At 49.1% G+C, this 16,558-nt stretch overlaps 9 protein-coding genes across 9 annotated transcripts; 2 read left to right on the forward strand and 7 right to left on the reverse strand.

The window, feature by feature from the left end:
* The first annotated feature begins 193 nt into the window (after nucleotides 1-193).
* Nucleotides 194-1,482, forward strand: ASPWEDRAFT_45265 (uncharacterized protein). Its single transcript, XM_040836482.1, has one exon. The coding sequence runs from the start codon at nucleotides 218-220 to the stop codon at nucleotides 1,379-1,381; it is 1,164 nt and encodes a 387-aa protein (XP_040684991.1). The 5' UTR covers nucleotides 194-217; the 3' UTR covers nucleotides 1,382-1,482.
* Nucleotides 1,483-2,680: 1,198 nt separating this feature from the next.
* On the reverse strand, nucleotides 2,681-3,890 carry ASPWEDRAFT_176397 (uncharacterized protein; the record flags this gene model as incomplete). Its single annotated transcript, XM_040831502.1, has 3 exons — nucleotides 2,681-2,844; nucleotides 2,910-3,524; nucleotides 3,587-3,890. The coding sequence occupies 3 exons, from the start codon at nucleotides 3,888-3,890 to the stop codon at nucleotides 2,681-2,683; spliced, it is 1,083 nt and encodes a 360-aa protein (XP_040684992.1).
* A 2,337-nt stretch (nucleotides 3,891-6,227) lies between these two features.
* Nucleotides 6,228-7,234, reverse strand: ASPWEDRAFT_54525 (aldo/keto reductase; the record flags this gene model as incomplete). Its single annotated transcript, XM_040838068.1, has 3 exons — nucleotides 6,228-6,774; nucleotides 6,838-7,121; nucleotides 7,178-7,234. 3 exons carry the CDS (start codon nucleotides 7,232-7,234, stop codon nucleotides 6,228-6,230), a joined length of 888 nt encoding a protein of 295 aa, XP_040684993.1.
* A 455-nt stretch (nucleotides 7,235-7,689) lies between these two features.
* On the reverse strand, nucleotides 7,690-9,308 carry ASPWEDRAFT_163240 (uncharacterized protein; the record flags this gene model as incomplete). Its single annotated transcript, XM_040829845.1, has 3 exons — nucleotides 7,690-8,313; nucleotides 8,360-9,112; nucleotides 9,159-9,308. The coding sequence occupies 3 exons, from the start codon at nucleotides 9,306-9,308 to the stop codon at nucleotides 7,690-7,692; spliced, it is 1,527 nt and encodes a 508-aa protein (XP_040684994.1).
* A 37-nt stretch (nucleotides 9,309-9,345) lies between these two features.
* Nucleotides 9,346-10,133, reverse strand: ASPWEDRAFT_45267 (uncharacterized protein). Its single transcript, XM_040836484.1, has one exon. It carries the CDS (start codon nucleotides 10,062-10,064, stop codon nucleotides 9,372-9,374), a length of 693 nt encoding a protein of 230 aa, XP_040684995.1. The 5' UTR covers nucleotides 10,065-10,133; the 3' UTR covers nucleotides 9,346-9,371.
* A 1,023-nt stretch (nucleotides 10,134-11,156) lies between these two features.
* ASPWEDRAFT_45268 (serine hydrolase domain-containing protein) lies at nucleotides 11,157-12,674 on the reverse strand. Its single transcript, XM_040836485.1, has one exon. The coding sequence runs from the start codon at nucleotides 12,498-12,500 to the stop codon at nucleotides 11,358-11,360; it is 1,143 nt and encodes a 380-aa protein (XP_040684996.1). The 5' UTR covers nucleotides 12,501-12,674; the 3' UTR covers nucleotides 11,157-11,357.
* A 52-nt stretch (nucleotides 12,675-12,726) lies between these two features.
* Nucleotides 12,727-13,433, reverse strand: ASPWEDRAFT_690164 (uncharacterized protein). Its single transcript, XM_040839008.1, has one exon. The coding sequence runs from the start codon at nucleotides 13,332-13,334 to the stop codon at nucleotides 12,954-12,956; it is 381 nt and encodes a 126-aa protein (XP_040684997.1). The 5' UTR covers nucleotides 13,335-13,433; the 3' UTR covers nucleotides 12,727-12,953.
* Nucleotides 13,434-14,457: 1,024 nt separating this feature from the next.
* Nucleotides 14,458-15,150, forward strand: ASPWEDRAFT_176401 (uncharacterized protein; the record flags this gene model as incomplete). The annotated part of the gene is made up of 1 exon (XM_040831503.1): nucleotides 14,458-15,150. One exon carries the CDS (start codon nucleotides 14,458-14,460, stop codon nucleotides 15,148-15,150), a length of 693 nt encoding a protein of 230 aa, XP_040684998.1.
* Nucleotides 14,951-16,542, reverse strand: ASPWEDRAFT_45269 (FAD-dependent oxidoreductase). The gene has a single exon (XM_040836486.1). It carries the CDS (start codon nucleotides 16,525-16,527, stop codon nucleotides 15,283-15,285), a length of 1,245 nt encoding a protein of 414 aa, XP_040684999.1. The 5' UTR covers nucleotides 16,528-16,542; the 3' UTR covers nucleotides 14,951-15,282.
* Between the last annotated feature and the right edge of the window lie 16 nt (nucleotides 16,543-16,558).

A 16,558-nucleotide genomic window follows, 5' to 3' on the forward strand; every position in this document is an offset into this window, starting at 1 on the left:
AGTCAATTTCCCTCAAGACTGGGGAATCATGCTGCAAAAATAGAATTCGCTGATCAGCCCATGCAAGGGATGTGGCGTATATAATTGTGGCTTGAAGCTGCGTCATTCATGAGATCTATCAAATCCGGCATCACCATAAAGTCGCAGTTTTCTGCATCACCATGGATGTCAGTTTCTCCTTGCATTCTGCATCCTGACAAATGCCAAAACCAATACAATGGCCATCACTACAACTTACTCTCAGTATGATACATTCTCAACTACATTGTATGCATCGCCAGATGTAGAAGTCCATCCGGATGAATGGTGCTGGATGGATGTTGCGCAGAACCACCTCATGCAAGATCAGCATCTTTTTCCCACGTCCATTGACTGCCGTAATCCGAAGAAAAGCATCGCAAGTTTCATAAACCGCCGCTGGAAACCCGTTACAGCAATACAACCACAGCACGTTGCCCTGACCGAGACAGACTCTGCTCTTGATGGCATTCTCAGCGCCCTTTTGGATCGGGATGATGGCATCTTGATGCTTCTGCACGAGTTCCAGCCACTCAGTCTACCAACATCAGCATCGATTATCCCCGTTGAAGTCGACGGGATTGACCCCCTCAGTCTGGCCGCGGTGGCTTCATATCGCCGCGATTTGGCCATATTCGAACACTGCACGGGTCGGAAAGCCCGGGCGATTGTAATTCGCAATCCCCACCCGTTACTTGGACGGTGCTATCCCATCTCAGCTATCATCGAGCTCATGAAGTTGTGTCGGGAATATGACCTCCATCTGGTCAGTGATGAACGGCACTGGCATTCCGTATGGAAGAACACAATCGACGATACTGCTTCGGTGCCATTTATATCCATCCTATCTGTCAACACGGAGGGCATTGTGGATGCCAATTACATCCACGCTGTTTGGGGGTTTTCGCCCGGCGATCATCTGGACGATGGAGTGGAAGCAATCATTTCCCAGTCTACGCGCAGAATTCATACGACAACAGGACATGGCTCTTACTCACCAATAGCCAATCTCCTCGAAGACTACACATCGATAGACAGATATCTACAACTAAAAGCCTCACGAACGACATCAGCATTTGAATACGTCACTCTTTTCCTCCGCCATCATAGAATCCCATACGAAGACGGATGCAACGCGGGTGTCTTTCTTTGGCTCGATCTCAAGACGCGATTTCTACAACTCCATCCGGAAAGGCAAGAAGAAGGGGACTTACATGGAGTAATTAAGGACGGGCTAATACGGCATAGAGTGAAACTAGCTGACGGGGCACCGCCAGGCTGGTTTGGACTTGTGTTCACACATCCAGATGCGTACCTGACTGAAGCTTTGTCGAGGATAGTTGCTGCGGTGACGGGGTGTTAGTCGATATTCACGTACATAGCTATATAATGTCTAATCTAATTAGATATGGATGGTAGTCAATGATTCCAAAGCAAAGTCACCATTCATATTTCCATATTTACCTACCATTCATCACCCACGAAATCCTCGGTTTGTAGTCCGGATGCTCATCCAAAAGCCAGTCCATCCACTGGTCAAGGCTATCTGTATTTCTCCGCCGAACTCGAGGCGCCCCAACGTGGGGAATCCACGACGCAGCGAGAACAATATCACACTCCCCCAGTGCTCTCTGCAGCCTCACACCATAGTGCCACATTCCGAGCACCGATTCATGGTAGTCAGGATCTCGATTAAAGAAAACCCATTTCTCAGAAGAGCATTCAAGCCCCTGCCCCCGGAGTGGATTATAAAGATCGCCCATTCGAAGATGCTTCTGGTTTGAGTCATATAAATCCATCAGTTGAAGTTTCTTATCTCTATCGCCATCAGGGAAACTCCTGTTATCACTGCCCAGGACGCACCCGATCGTAGAGGTTGGGGGTTGTTGAATGAGCATCCGTCGCCAGCTGGCATTTTTGTAATATATATTATCTTGACAGGCAACGCGGTGATGTCTCCAGGGTTCAGGGCAGATCCTAGGGTTCCAGAAGAGCTGTTCGAGGAGTGGATTTCAGATGCAGCGCTGCGTGTGATTGTGCGGATTGATAGTTGCTGGCTCGAAGAATAGAGCTCGTTGGAGACGTTTGGATTCGGCTATTACGTTCTTCCAGTATTGGCAGACTCGCTGGGATAATAGGAGTGTGCGCATGTCTGTGTTTAAGAGAATCTGCTCCAGAAGTTCTGGGAGTTGGAGCGCAGCATGGGGCGCCATCTTGGTTCTGTTGATATGTGTATGGAGACAAGATTGATTTTTAAAGTGCGTGCATCCTGACTTGGACATTTCCTTGAACTGGCTACATTAGGCTACTAGGAATATCTGGCATCTCTTTCAGTCTATTGGCATCTTATGTCCTACAGTTTATTTAGGCTACAGAGACGGCAACGTCATCACTATGTATGCAACAAAGCTTTTGTCTCTGGATATGTTATATGGCGCACGCACACTGGATGAGTCTTGAGATGGATAAAAGTGTACTGGTTTACTCTAGCTTCTGCTTTAAGAGCAAGGAATTACCCCAAGGAACGGAGTTTACAACCAAATACCACCAAGTACATTCAACAATGGACCGTACTCGAATTATTTTTTCCAACCAAATGCTAACCCTTCATGAGGGAGACCAACGGAAATATTCTGCCGTAATGACTCGATTCGCAGCCCACCTAAGCATCCCAGAAGCCAGCAAAGCTATCATAGAACGTGACAGGCTTGAGGCTGGGGTCGTTCCAGTTCTTGCGGTAGTACCAGTAGGACAGGGCAAAAAGAACGTAGGTTTCGGCATTTTCGACGGTATCTTCGCGGATGAGGTCTTGGGCCATCCTAGGGTCTGAGACATGTTAGTAAACGCTCATAGGACACGTTCCAAAACAAGGGACTTTTCGGGAGACATACCATATTCCCAGTCGGTGACGTGCCAGCCTCGGGGATCTTTGAATTTATTGGATGGATCCATATTAACATGGCCGCTTGCCGTGTGGAACATCTCGTGGTACAACGTGCCGCTCCAAGGGAGGACAGTGCTGATAGACACCGGCTCACAGTATTCAGAGGGGTCAATGTACCAAATATCCTTAAGCTTGGGAACGAGTTTCATCCGATTGTCGAAGAGCTCAGGACAGAAGATGATGATATCGTTGAAGATCAAGTCGCTTGGGGGGATAGGGTAATCGAATTCCTCCCTCGCGCGATAGCCCGCAATGGACACGCCCAGGGTTGTGGAATCACAGAGAGCTCCTCCGTTCTCTTCGGCAGCGAAGAAATATCCCTTCTTGCCCCATGCGTACCAGGGAACATAGCCTTCGAGGTCTCGCTCAACGTTCGCGTACTGCTCGCTCAGCTTCAACGGGTGTCCTTGATACATGACGGGTTGGTCGTTATCGTCTAACACAACCTTGTCCCAGTCGAGCTCTTGCACAAAGTTGTCGTCGCAGAAAACTTTGGGCCCGCCCTGCATGCCTTTGTATGGCTGGTCGAGAACGAGAAATTTGTGGACTTCGTTCGCGATTGCTATGAAGCGAGGAGGGGTCAGTCTATATGAGTCTCCGTCAACCACAGGAGGCATGACTTACTCGTCAGACGGTTCCAGGAGTCCTTGGACGAGTCGCCAGGCTCCATCACATCACCTTTCTTCTCGAATTTGAGGCGAAACCAGGAGGAGAAAAGCTTCTGGGCGACAATGCTGGTCCCGACATTGTCGATGGCATGCATGAAGGCATTGGAGAGCTCTCTAGCGTCTTCGATCCAGTCATTGATCACTGGGATCTTGCCATCGCAGCTTCCATCTGACTTTCCGGTGGCGTACTGGAATTGCTGGCCTACCGCAAAGGGCAGAATCAGACCCAGAAGGACGACCTTCAAGAAGTTGAGATGCATCTTGGGGGTCAACGCTGGAAGTCTGATGAGGACTTGACAAGGGCCGAGGAGAAGAGAAACTTACGAGAGCAAAAGCAGAGACGAAGGGGAAAGAGAAGGGGGAAAAACAAAGACCCAGTGAGAAGGCCACACGTGAGCTCTATCACCAGCAGTGAATGGAATATTATCAACAGGCCAAGGCGGGATTCTCTGGCAGGATCCTATCTGCAGAGCGCTGATTGGCAGAAGACATATCAAAGTAGGGCATAGTAAAATTGGTGCAGTCATTCACGGCCCTAGGCACGGCACACAAGAAGGATTTGCTTTTCTCCCTTTGCTCTACCAGATCAGATTCATCCCCAGAGAAGTTCTTTCCAAAAAATATCTCTTAAACGTTCAATCCATGTGGCTTTTCCAGTAACATTTCTCCTGTTCCCAATGCTCGACGCCGATGAGTGCCGTTTGGGCTCCAGAATATTCTCATTTAGACAGCTAGTCCAGGATCTCGAGTTCTTCCTAGAGGTATATAGTATTCGAAATTCAATTCAAAAGACATGAACTTCTCCCTTCTCTCTCCCCCGATTCAACATCCCATCTACTCGCGTCCGATCGGGGAAATATACCGACGCTAAAACGCGGTCCGATGCGGCCGGGATGACAACTGTTGGTCCGTTCACTGATCGATCGATAGAATATGGCCAAGAGAAAATAACCGATGCAGACCAGGAAGATTTTGCGTATAGCCATTTTGGTATCGACCATCAATATTCCTAACACAGATGCAAAAAGAACATATGGACGGGATGATGGTCAATATGTCCAGTCAGCATCCCGAACCCAAGACTGAGAAATGGCGCCGATCCCGAGGGATGCGGACATTAATTCAGTGCTCCCATAACGCAAGTGTAACTTGGAGCCTCAGTAAAACAAATGGTCTATTCCTTTAGGTGATTAAAATATATATAGATTGCAAATGAAACAGTCAACCTCTATAACAAAGTGATCAGTGACAGTGTCGCTGTGGATCTGCACTCTGCATATTGATATATAATTGCAGAGTCAGGCATAGGTAGTACCAAAAAGCAAACGAAACCCCCGCATACCTATTTGGCATTGACAGTCAAATGATTAGTCGAATTCAGTCTCCAGCCTGATGAAACTAACAGTGACAATCAGACTGTCGGGCTGCTTGTTGATGTGTATGATGCTCATATATTTTGACCATTGATAACTATGAATGGCTTCGATGCAACCCACAAACAATTAATTAGTGTTCTTGTCTATAATATGCACCAATATAGCTCTAGTACAGATGAAGATTATAAATTGGCAGAAGTATTATCCCTTTATATTGACGCCATGCTCAAGACCCAACTCCCTTTTTTCCTTGGCCATACAAATCGGCTTGTCTACTTTTCTCATCGCCCAGACTGAGTGGTGGGTTGGACTCAGTGAATGGAAGTTGACTGTCTTTGATAGCCTCAGCCTCTTTCGTCTTCCATCCCCATCTTATTTTTCCCTTTCTTCCAACCACCCTCTCTTATCTCGATCTCAATTTCCCTCCTCCAACCTCAACCATCTGCCATTCTGATTGAATCCTCACCCATAATGGATCCAGATGACGACGACTCCAATATAAACACCAACACCGTGAGTCAACCGCATCCACTCCTCCCTGCTAAACCAAACTCACCAGCAGCAAAGTACTACTCCTCCCGAGCAATCCGACGCGAATTCAACGTAGCCCTCAATTTCCCTCCCAGATCGATGAATGGCGCCTACACAGGAATCATCTACTACCAATTCCCTTCCATCGATGGATACTTCACAGAGAATGAGTCCCACAGGGGCGATGCTTGGAGCTACGAACGGTCCATTGGTTGGACACCCCACCGCGACAGGAGAGCATGAGACTGCTGTTTCTAGTGACACATTGCTACAGTGTGCGGGTTTAACATAGCGAAGGAATGTGGTCTAGGGCCTGCGAGATGCTTAGACTGAAGCTTTGCGGCTTCCATCGGACAACTGCTTTTGCGAATCGGAGTTATGGGATTCTTTATGTTGGTTGCTATGTCAGACACTATGGCGCAAGAGGCCGTATCATATCGGGGATGATTGCGAGATGGTTCAGGGCATTCTGAATGGCATTAGGGATAACCATATTCTGTTTTGATTGTCTGGATAGCCTTGTTTTTGAGGTGTTGGCTTGTCTTGCAGGTGGTCAAAGGCAAGGGAGTTGATGAAGGGGTTGAAGATAGACAGACGCTATTCTTTCATTCGTGGTAACTGTTATATCATTCTATCAAATGCAGGTACTCTACACACATTTATCAGAAAATCTCACTGTACTGGTAAAAATCAGGACCGATCATCCGGCGCAAACTGATTGAGCCAGAAAGCGCGATAATGCTTCTCCTGGCCCACACGGGCAATCTCTTCAATTTCCTCCCGGGTCAAGTTAAACCCAAGCACACGCAGATAGGAAGCCAGGCGCGACTCCTTACTACTCGTAGTAACCGCCACACCAATTGAGTCCAGCGACCAGCGCAGCAAGATCTCCGACTCGCCCACCCCGTACTTCTTCGCCAGATTCGCCAAGATAGAGTCCAACGGACCACCGACAGCACGGGTAATTGGGATAAGTCCACCGTAGCCGACGGTCCTGATTCCCTTGGCCTCGTGGAAAGAAACCAGGCCGCCGTGCTGGAGGTGGGGGTGGAACTCGATCTGGTTTACGGACGGGATGACCTTTGCGGTCGCAAGGACGGCTTCGAGATGGCTTTGAAGGAAGTTGGACACGCCGATTGAGCGGGCCTTTCCGGATGCTTTGACCTGCTCCATGGCGGCCCAGGCTTGCTGGAGGTCTTCGTCTGTTTTTGCCCAGAAGGGAGCGTGAATCAGGAATCTGTATACATGTTAGTCTGGTTTCATAGTAGATGAATTCAATAGTCAAGTGAAGAGAACTTACAGATCCACATATTCAAGCTTCAGCTTCTTCAAACTCGCGTCGATGGCCGACGGGATATCGCGCACAGACTGAGGCCCAACCTTGGTAGTCACAAACAGCTGGTCGCGAGCAACCCCGCTCTCCTGGATCGCCTGCCCCAACTCTGGCTCTGTCCCGTAAACCTCGGCCCCATCGAGGTGGGTGAAGCCCAGCTTTATGGCGCTTTTGGCTGCCTCGACGAGGGTGTGATCGAGTCCAGTGCTGTCGCCGCTCTTGAACCAGGCTGTTCCGGTTCCATATCCGATCTATATTATCTATTAATCCTAGCTGTGGTTGACGGTCCGGAATGCGGGGTACTTGCAATTGGGAACGAACTGCCGTCGTTCAGCTGGATAGTTGGAATGTGAGGTTGGGCCATGATTGTTTCTTGGTTTGCCATGCAGCTCGATGGGAGAATGCCTTTATAAGTAACTACTGCATCTCTTCTCTTCGCATTCTCTCCAGAAAATGGCGAATTGCCCAGATAACGCCATGGCCCACTCCTGATTAATAATTATGACGTGATACGCATGCAGAAGCGGAAACAACCCGCTTCTATTATGGCTCGGGATATCAAGATGATAACTTCGCGCTCCACTGTGACGAACCAGACACATTCCTAGCCGAAGCAGTCGTTTTATTAAATCATCCCTATATAATTCCCCATTCTATTGTGTCTAGTACATACGACCACAGGGTGTGGAGAACAGGGCTTCCCGTCCGCTCAGCCGTACTTAAGCCACACGCCGGCAGGTTAGTAGTTGGGTGGGTGACCACCAGCGAATCCCTGCTGTTGTATGTTTTTTTTGCCTTTGTTGTTTCTTTTTATTTGCTTCAAGCTTGTCCAATCCGTTCAATTTTTGGTGTTGCAAAGACAAACGAGAGTACGAGACCCAATGCCGATACCCCCGTGACAACAGCGCACATGTACTGAAAACTATTCAGCAGAGCAGGCGGCAGATCCGGATGCGCAGCAAGATCCGTCATTTGCATCAGCGAGCTTTCAACTCCAGTCTGCGAACCGTGAGAACGCAGCGAGTTCTGAAGTAGGGTACTCGTGGTGGAAACGCCTATGCACATCCCCAACGATCGGAGAAAAGTGTACATCGACACGGCTAGACCGATCCGAGGCCCCGCGGCTACGACTTGAATGGCATAATTGAGTGTTATCACTAATATACCGTGGCCGAAGCCCGAGACGAGGAAGACCAGAACCCATTTGTAGGTTTCGAAGGCGGCGTTGAAGAGGAACAGGAGACCGGATGAAAGGGCGGCTAGTGTCCAGCCGGCGATGATCATCCAGCGTAGTCGGGGGATCTTTCGCATCAGGATTCCTGATGCTAAACTGGCGATGATCATTGTGCAAGTGACTGGTAGATAGGCTAAGCCGGTATGACTCGACGAGTATCCTCTCACGCCCTCAAAGTACACGGGCAGATAGTATAATTGACAGTAAAGCTGTATTGTCAGTCGTCTGTAGTAACAGGGGGCTGGGCATACCTACCAGGAGTCCCTGAAGAAAGCCACCAGCATAGATGGCATTGGCAGACGGTACCTTGAACGAGGAGAGATCGATAAAAGGAGCAGAAGACCCGTATCCCTCCCACAGCAGGGCGACAATCAGCCCAAAAGCACCGCAGGCTATCGGGAGCAGAGTGTGCCAGCTGCGCCAGGGAAATTGTTCTCCTCCCCACATAACTCCAATCAAGAGCGAGCAGATACTAGCCAGGAATAAAATGGCTCCAATCCAGTCTAACCGTCGGATCTTGTCTGCAAAAGAGCGCTCCTTGTCGTTTCTATCCTTCATGACAAACACTACAACGGGAAGAACAAGACCACAAAGAGGAAAGTTGAGATAGAAAATCCATCGCCAGGTAGTATACTCCCCAATGAAACCGCCCACGATTGGCCCGAGGATACTGCCGGCCATGTATCCCACCTGTGTGAGCATGATGGCTGCGGGCCTCTGTCGGAGGGAGACCATGGCCGTGGGTATCATGTTGACCAGAGCGCGCATCCCACCCCCGCCCGTTCCTTGGATGGCCCTTCCCACGAGAAACGGTGTCATTGAGTGGGATACAGAGCAGATCAGAGCGCCGATGCAGAACAAAGAGATGGAGATGAGGAGCAGTTTCCGGTGGTCAAACTCTTCAGACAAGCCCCCGATGAGGGTGTTGAAGACTGCAACGGTTAATAGATATGCGGAACCGGTCCATAGTGCGCTGCTGGTGCTGCCGTTCAGGGCCTTTGAGATGGACTGGATGCGTCAGTGAAGGATAGAGAAAGATGGGAGGGAGACACACTGGGAGAACAGGGACGAGAATGGTCGACTCGAGGCAGCTGATAAAGGACAGCAGGCCAAGGGAGATAAAGATCGACCAGACGCGCCAGTCGAGGGGAGGGCTTTCATTGTTGTTGTCGCTGACATCGACACTGATTTCTTTTTCATCCATCCTATAAGGGAGTGATCAAGACAAATAACGATTTCATTATGCAGCTAACTCGATAATTAAATACTAGAGAGCAGACACAGCCATGCCATCCGCCTCCCACACCACAATCTTCTGAAAGGCCATAATCTCCCTGTCCAACTTGTCCGGACAGACCAGAATATTCATCCCCCATGCTGCACGCTCCCCCACCGTGATAATCTGCACCATCTCCGCATTGAAAATACGACAGTAATGCTCCCAGACCGCGCGATTCATGGACAAGGTCGACGCCAACAAGCGCGTTCGAAATCGACCCGACCGTCGCTGCAGCAGGGATTTGTCGATTCTGACCGCTTCTTGCTCGCACCGGAAACAGGCGTCGCGCAGGATATTCTGGCCCCGGTGATGAGGGGCGACAAATGCACCCCCCACGTACCAGCAGGATTCCATGCAGTCGTCGTGGTTCTGGTGTTGGGGCTGGTGGAGACAGCGAGGGCCGTACAGGCTGATAATGCAGACCCAATCGTGTTCCCAGACGGGGAGGGTGTCGATATCGATACTATCATTCTCGGCGACGGCGATGATGACGCGAAATGCGGGTTCGCAGAGCATTGCAATCCATTCTTCGAATGTGATGCAGGATTCGACTTTGTAGGAGGACGAGGCGCTGTCCGGGCTTTCTCGAAGGGCGTTGAGCCGGAATTCGACGAATTTGGGCGCCCATTGTCGGACGCTGATCTCGTCATGGGGGAGGGCTGTGCAGTGGTATTGTGGCATGATGCAGATACTGTGGTCAGAATGTCGGTTGTGTGCTTGATAAACTGCTCATCAATATATATAGATTTTATTCTATTATCATCAAAAAGAGAGCTAGATAACTGAAGGTGCCTGAGCGTTGTGACACAGGATCAATCGATGCAGCTGAAGTGGTCTGGCCACCCAACAAAACTCGGGCTCGGATCTGTCTTCTCTACGGCAGCGAGATGGTGACACGGTTGCATGCATTCTTGCATAGACAGAGCAGGGGCTGTCCAATCCGGAATGGACTGGGAAATTCAATGTAGCATGAGATAATTCTCGGAGAGATAGCATCGAGAACACTGCATTCTTAGCTTCTTCCTTCGTTGCCACCTTTCTCGTCATATTGCTCCTCGATCCCGACCCTAGAAAAGTCCGATATTCCGATAAGCATACAATTTCAATCATCGAATCATGTATCTATGGATTGTACGCAGATTCACCCCGGGCCTGTTCCCCTGTCAGCTGCTCTCTTGTGTCCCGTGGCAATCCTTCTTTATGTTCCGATAAACATTACACGGTGATCGTTAGATATATCCTAGAAGCAGACCAAACAGCACTCATTGATCAATTATCCGTCATCTGCTGGAAACGGGAGGATATGTATTCTCCTGAATCCTGGACCTTGGATGAGACTGGTATTCCGGGAACTGCAAGCATACACTTCCACCACCAGTCTGGAAGCACAGCCTTTCCAGCTGTTCCAGATCGTGTCTGAAGGTCGAGTCAACATCATCTGGTAGATAGCGTGATGGTATCCTGGCTTGTGATTGAGCTGGGAGACACAGGGATTAATATCTGAGTTTGACTCTGGCTTTCATAGGCTTACTAGGAGGAATGGCCGTGTAACAATGTTAGGCTAATTCGTAGCAGCTATCGCAATCGGGCTCTGCGACGAAGGAAAGGAGTGCTACCCTCTCATGGACGATAGTTTAACAAACGCCGTCAAGATCTCTTCTGTATATGGGATAATATAGGTTTGGTGCGAGGATCCTGCTGGCTACAGAAAGGGAGTTGCTCATGGTAGAAGTAGTTAAATATATCAACAGTGTAATCGTATATAAACGTTTATACTGATATTGACAATACTGTTTGTGTTTGTACACTCTGTATCTAGATTTTAGCTGTCCTCGCCTGCAGGATGGACTGCTGCTTTAATATATCCACCACTTGTTATTTCCAAGTAATTAATGCATTCAAAAGGACTTGATAGACCACTTGTTGTAGTTTAATGTCGGTTAAGCCCATATCTATAAAAATGTATTATCACGTTCACACCCCCATCGCCTCGTAGACTGCTTTCACATAAGACTCAGCTCGAGAGTCACCAGTCGTACTATGCGGCTTCATGTGGGATGGAGCATAGCAGATGGTAACCCGGTTCTTCACATCCATGATGGCTATCGAACCCCCCCAGCCACCCCAGTAGCAGCTGTCCGGTCTGATCCAAGACATCATGCCCGTCTCTCCCGGAATCCCAAATCCCATTCCAAATCGAGATTGCATCATCAAAACAAGATCTGTTCCACTGATTTGCTCCCTGACAGCCAGTTGGGCTGTTTCAGGACTCAGAAAACACCTGCCATCAACCGTCCCGCCCAGAGATATGGCAGAGAGCACCCGAGCTATCCCCCTGGCATTTCCAAACCCATTGATTGCTGGCATCTCCGCATTGCTGAATTCAGGTGTCTCAGCATATTCGGCTTTCATCACAGGCGCGATACCCGCTCGCGCTGCCATACAATTGAAGTCAAAATCTGGCGGGGGCGTAAATGGAGGAGGAGGGATCAGCTCCGCCACACGGGGCCAGTCCTTCTCAGGGACGCCGATGTGGAAAGCGGCGTCCAGAGGTCCTGTTATCTCCTCTGAAATAAAACCCTTCACGCTCTTCCCCGTAACCCGCCGCACAAGCTCGCTAACCAAGTGCCCTTGAGTCACAGCATGATACCCCGTCGCAGCACCTGGCGTCCACCACGGTGCCTGTCCAGCCAGACGCTCATTTGCTTGGTCAATATTGTAGACATCATCAATGCTTATCGGAGCATCCCACGCAGGTAAACCAGCAGAGTGAGTTAAGATATGCCAGACTTTGACGTCTTCTTTCCCATTTGCCGCAAACTCAGGCCAATAATTCGATACATTGGCTGAGGGGTCGAGGAGGCCGCGATCTATGAGAATGAGAGCTGCTAGATTGGTAACGCATTTGCTCATCGACCATACGGCTGTGATGGTGTTTTCTGTCCAAGGCTTTGTGCGGTTTCGGTCTGCATATCCGCCCCAGAGATCGACTACATTCTTGCCGTCGATGTTGACGCAGAACGAAACCCCGAGTTCTTCGCCTGAGGTGATGTTGTGTGCAATGATTTCTTTCACCTTGCTGAATGCTGGGTCGCAGTGACCGTGGACCTCAGACATGATTGTGCAGGGGGGGTTTGAATGATATTTTTCTTTGGGGAGGTTTCACTTTGGTATGATGTTTTAGAAATAGTATGGGAGAATTTGATCTACCTTTTCCTTAGGCTTCATCTGTCGTTAAATATGCACATGTGGGGAGACATTGAGGTGGCAAGACATCATCCAACTCCAGAGCTCAAGACCCACTGGTTCACTGGTTCTCGTGTTCGTGAGTCAAATCGATACAAATCCGTGGATGACTGAGCGAATACGAGGTTGCATTCTGACTCATGCAAATCAAGATTGTATATGCAACCCCAACCTTCAATTGATTCATTTAGATTGTTAATATTATGCCTCGTCTTGCATCCTGGCGGTACGTAAATTATTGGGTGAAATCGCATCGTGGTATGATACCTAGCCTGTGACATGGTGTAGTCTATGGGTTCTCCACGCAACAATTACTTATAGATACTAGATAGAAATACTTCGAGGGAGAGTTACATACAAAAACAAATCCAAAGTAGCCACTTTTGTTCCTTTCAACCTGTCGTAGAAGACGAAAAATTTCAGGATGTCCCGAAAAGCAGCAATCTGTACAGGCCTCCAGTTTTTATTCCCAGAGATCAGAGATGTCTTCACTGTATGCAAATACTCGCATGCGGCAGTAGCAGACACAGCCATCAATCCGTTATAGTAAGACCCCGCAGCATTAAAATCTGCTCCATTATCCAGCAACATCTGCATAATATGCTCGTGTTCTCCAGATGCAGCAACCTGCAACGCCGTCGGCCCTTTATACCGCATCGCTGGTATGTTGATATTCGCGCCAGCCTTAAGCAATAAATCCACCATGTCCGTATGCGCGTTCTCCGCCGCTGCTTGTAATGCCGTGCGACCATCATTGGGGGCTATAAGGGTGGGCCTATACACCTCGCAGTTTTCAGGGGTAATCTACATATACTCAAACTGCTCATCCAGGGGGAAGGCGATGTGAATCTGGTCGATCCACTGGAAGGAAGTGTACTCCATGTGGCTCTCAATGCATCGGCTATGGCTCAAGATAAAAACACACGGATGATCAGATATCTTCTGGACGAGACTAATGCTGATGTCGGTATAAAAGGTGGTACTCGCTCGATTTTGCCAGGGCGATATTACAAAAAGGCGCGGATGCCGATTCTGTCAAGCTGCAACCTTGCATACTGCGACGTTTGCCTATTTCCTGTCTGTATACACTCCCAGATTGAATGAGTTCGAATTAACCACATAACATAGGGTACGTTTGGTACGCATCATATGTGTACGGATTGTTTCAATGGGTATTTCCTTTTATAGCTCAAGTGCTGGAGACACAGAGATGAGGTGGGCCCTCAGCATGATAATCGGAAAGAAGAGGGCCCAGAGTATAAGCATCTAGATGATTGCCAATGGATGAACCTTTCAAGGATGATAACAGCGATGGAAAGTCCCCCTCCCCAGTTGAACAGATTCAGGATGATCGCGAGGGAGATTGATCGGATGATGACAACAGTAAATAAACAATTGACCAACAAATCTATATCCGTTTAACGGCATACTGAAAATGGCGTCTATTATTTTCTCCGCACATCTAATAACTTCAAACCACTCGCACTCTGCATTCATCAGTTGGGCTGAATTGCCGACTCTCAGAATGAACCTGGTATTGTTTGACGGACACATGTCATTGGTTTGTTCCACCGCTCCTCAACCAGTCTTCTCGCTTATGATAAATCGAAATGGAATTTTAGTCGTTAATAATGTACTGTATCTCAGTTATTAATTACGACCATACTTACTACCAGTAGTCAACTCATGCTCGGCTTTTAACCCCCGCACACACGGGTTTGAACACGGCGAGCGGCCTTTAGTAAACCCCGAAACGCGCAATATATAACGCCCTGCAGAGAAAATGGAAAGACTACAAACATTCAAAGTCTCTCAAACCAGTCTCAAAATGTCTAGACCCTTCAAGATTGAATTCCTCGCCAATGGCCAGCATGCTTCCGACTCCACCGTCGACAGCTGGGAACTCCACGCCTCCCGACGCGCTTTGATGAATATCAAAACCTTCCTCTTCCAACAACCAATGCTGGATCTCCTCAAACCCCAAATCGAAGCTGGAGATGCATACTTTCACTCGCTGGTAGCAGCGTCAAATGGTAAATACAGAGAATGCCGGACGGATTTGAAAGTGTCCGGGATTACAGCTACGCGGATTCTGGAGACCCGAATGCAATGGCTTCGCATGTCAGCCGAGGAGATGGCGCTTCAACGTCTCCTCCCGATGCATCCTGAGCACTACACCATACCACATTATCCAGATGGTATTGTAGAACTGATTGGTGGGCATATGGCACGAGTTCGAATCATCACCACCGATCGAGTCCCAGAGTGGGTGATGGATTATGGGGATGCAAAGTATCCCAAGAAGAAGTCTGCAATTGGCCAAATTGATGATGGGGCTGTTTTGTTTTATATTCTGCATGAGTTTAGAGATGCTGAGTCTGGATGTGATATTATTCTGCGACTGCTTTTTCCTGATGCTGCGCCGGAGGTTCTTTTCAAGGAGCATGCGGAACACCTGGCGATCGAGTTTCGTGCTGCGATAAGAAGGGCATACGAGGATGGCAACTGTTCCAGTATTTGATCCTATCGAGCTTCTGTTTTAATTCTTATTTTATTAGAGAAAGAACTTGTTTCCCATGTTCATTTCGCAGACCTCCGGCCGTTGTAACAGGACAGAGTGATATTTCTAGAATAACACAGCTTGAACTAATATTTACAAAGCTGCTTTAATATCTTCAGTGCTGAGGGTATTTTCGGATATCACATCTTCCGCCAGCCTCAGCGCCTCTCTTGCTGACCCAAAAGCAAGTGACCACCCTGCACCTCCATGGCCATAGGAATGCACAATCCTACTCATTCTCCTCTCCTCCCGCTCAACTCGTACATGCGATCTCCTCATCGGCCGCCGCCCTTGTGCCAAAGGAAACACAGGGTCAACCTTTGCGTTCTTCAAGGCAGGAAGCAAATCCTCGCAGCGGCCCCGCATCTCCAATACCTCAGGACAATCCGGAGTGAGATCCAACTCCCACGTGTCCTGGTGTAGAATTGACCCAAGGAGTAACGTGTTATCGTTTCTAGGCACGATGAACGCCATATCGTGGAAGTCTCCGTCGAATTTGGTTTCCGAAGAGACAAGCATTGCATTGTTGACCTTGGGAAAGGCTGTGCCGTCGTTGATGAGCCGGAGAAGACCGCCGCGGAGGCAGTAGACAGCGTTGTCTGCAGCAGCCTCACGGGCCATGACACCTGTTGCATTGACGATTGCGTCTGCGCCGTATGTTTCCAAGAGATGGTTTTCTTGGTCGAGAATGTCGCCTTGGATACTGGCCGTGTGTAGCGTTGCGCCTTTGTTGCGTACCAGTTCCATCAAGAAGGCCATAGCGACGTCTGTGTCGATGATGGGAGCTTGATGTTCGTATGCATCGTGTAGTCCACCGTGGGAATGTGGGTTTACCCCGTACTTCTGGAATAAGTGGGTGCCCTTTTCAAAGTCTGCGAGCTGCTCTGTGCGGATCAATTCCATCTTTTTGGATTTAAGTTCGTCGTCGCTGATCCGGTTCGTATGGAAGGAGGTGAAGATTCGCATTTTCACACCAAATGCCTTTCCCAGATCGGACTCCGCCATCGTCCGGTAAATCTGCAAGCTCTCCAAGGCCCATTTCTGGCAGGTTTGAAGCTTTCCCTGCACGGCTTGTGGGCCGCATCCAGCGGGAGGGAGCTCCCAGAGAGCGCCGGCGATCTGGGAAGCGAGTCGTGGACCCTGGCCGTAGCTAGCCCATTCTTTAGAGATGATGGTCACTCGATAGCCGCGGTCTAGTGCAAACCAGGCGGTGGTTAGGCCAGTTACCCCGCCTCCGATGATGAGGATGTGCGGCGATTGTTTGGTGGGTGCGGAGAGAGGAACAGGGTCCGCAGAGAGATCTGCGGCGAGTGGTGGGTTCAACGGAATTGAAGTCATGGTGGTAGATTTTAGCTGCAATTGACCCTTC

The sequence above is a fragment of the Aspergillus wentii genome (assembly GCF_001890725.1).
Source record: "Aspergillus wentii DTO 134E9 unplaced genomic scaffold ASPWEscaffold_8, whole genome shotgun sequence".
Taxonomy (NCBI): domain Eukaryota; kingdom Fungi; phylum Ascomycota; class Eurotiomycetes; order Eurotiales; family Aspergillaceae; genus Aspergillus; species Aspergillus wentii.

Coding starts and splice junctions, on each gene's coding strand:
- ASPWEDRAFT_45267 (XM_040836484.1), bottom strand. CDS start 10,064: ATGCCACAATACCACTGCACAGCCCTCCCCCATGACGAGATCAGCGTC.
- ASPWEDRAFT_45269 (XM_040836486.1), bottom strand. CDS start 16,527: ATGACTTCAATTCCGTTGAACCCACCACTCGCCGCAGATCTCTCTGCG.
- ASPWEDRAFT_45265 (XM_040836482.1), top strand. CDS start 218: ATGGCCATCACTACAACTTACTCTCAGTATGATACATTCTCAACTACA.
- ASPWEDRAFT_45268 (XM_040836485.1), bottom strand. CDS start 12,500: ATGTCTGAGGTCCACGGTCACTGCGACCCAGCATTCAGCAAGGTGAAA.
- ASPWEDRAFT_690164 (XM_040839008.1), bottom strand. CDS start 13,334: ATGGTGGATTTATTGCTTAAGGCTGGCGCGAATATCAACATACCAGCG.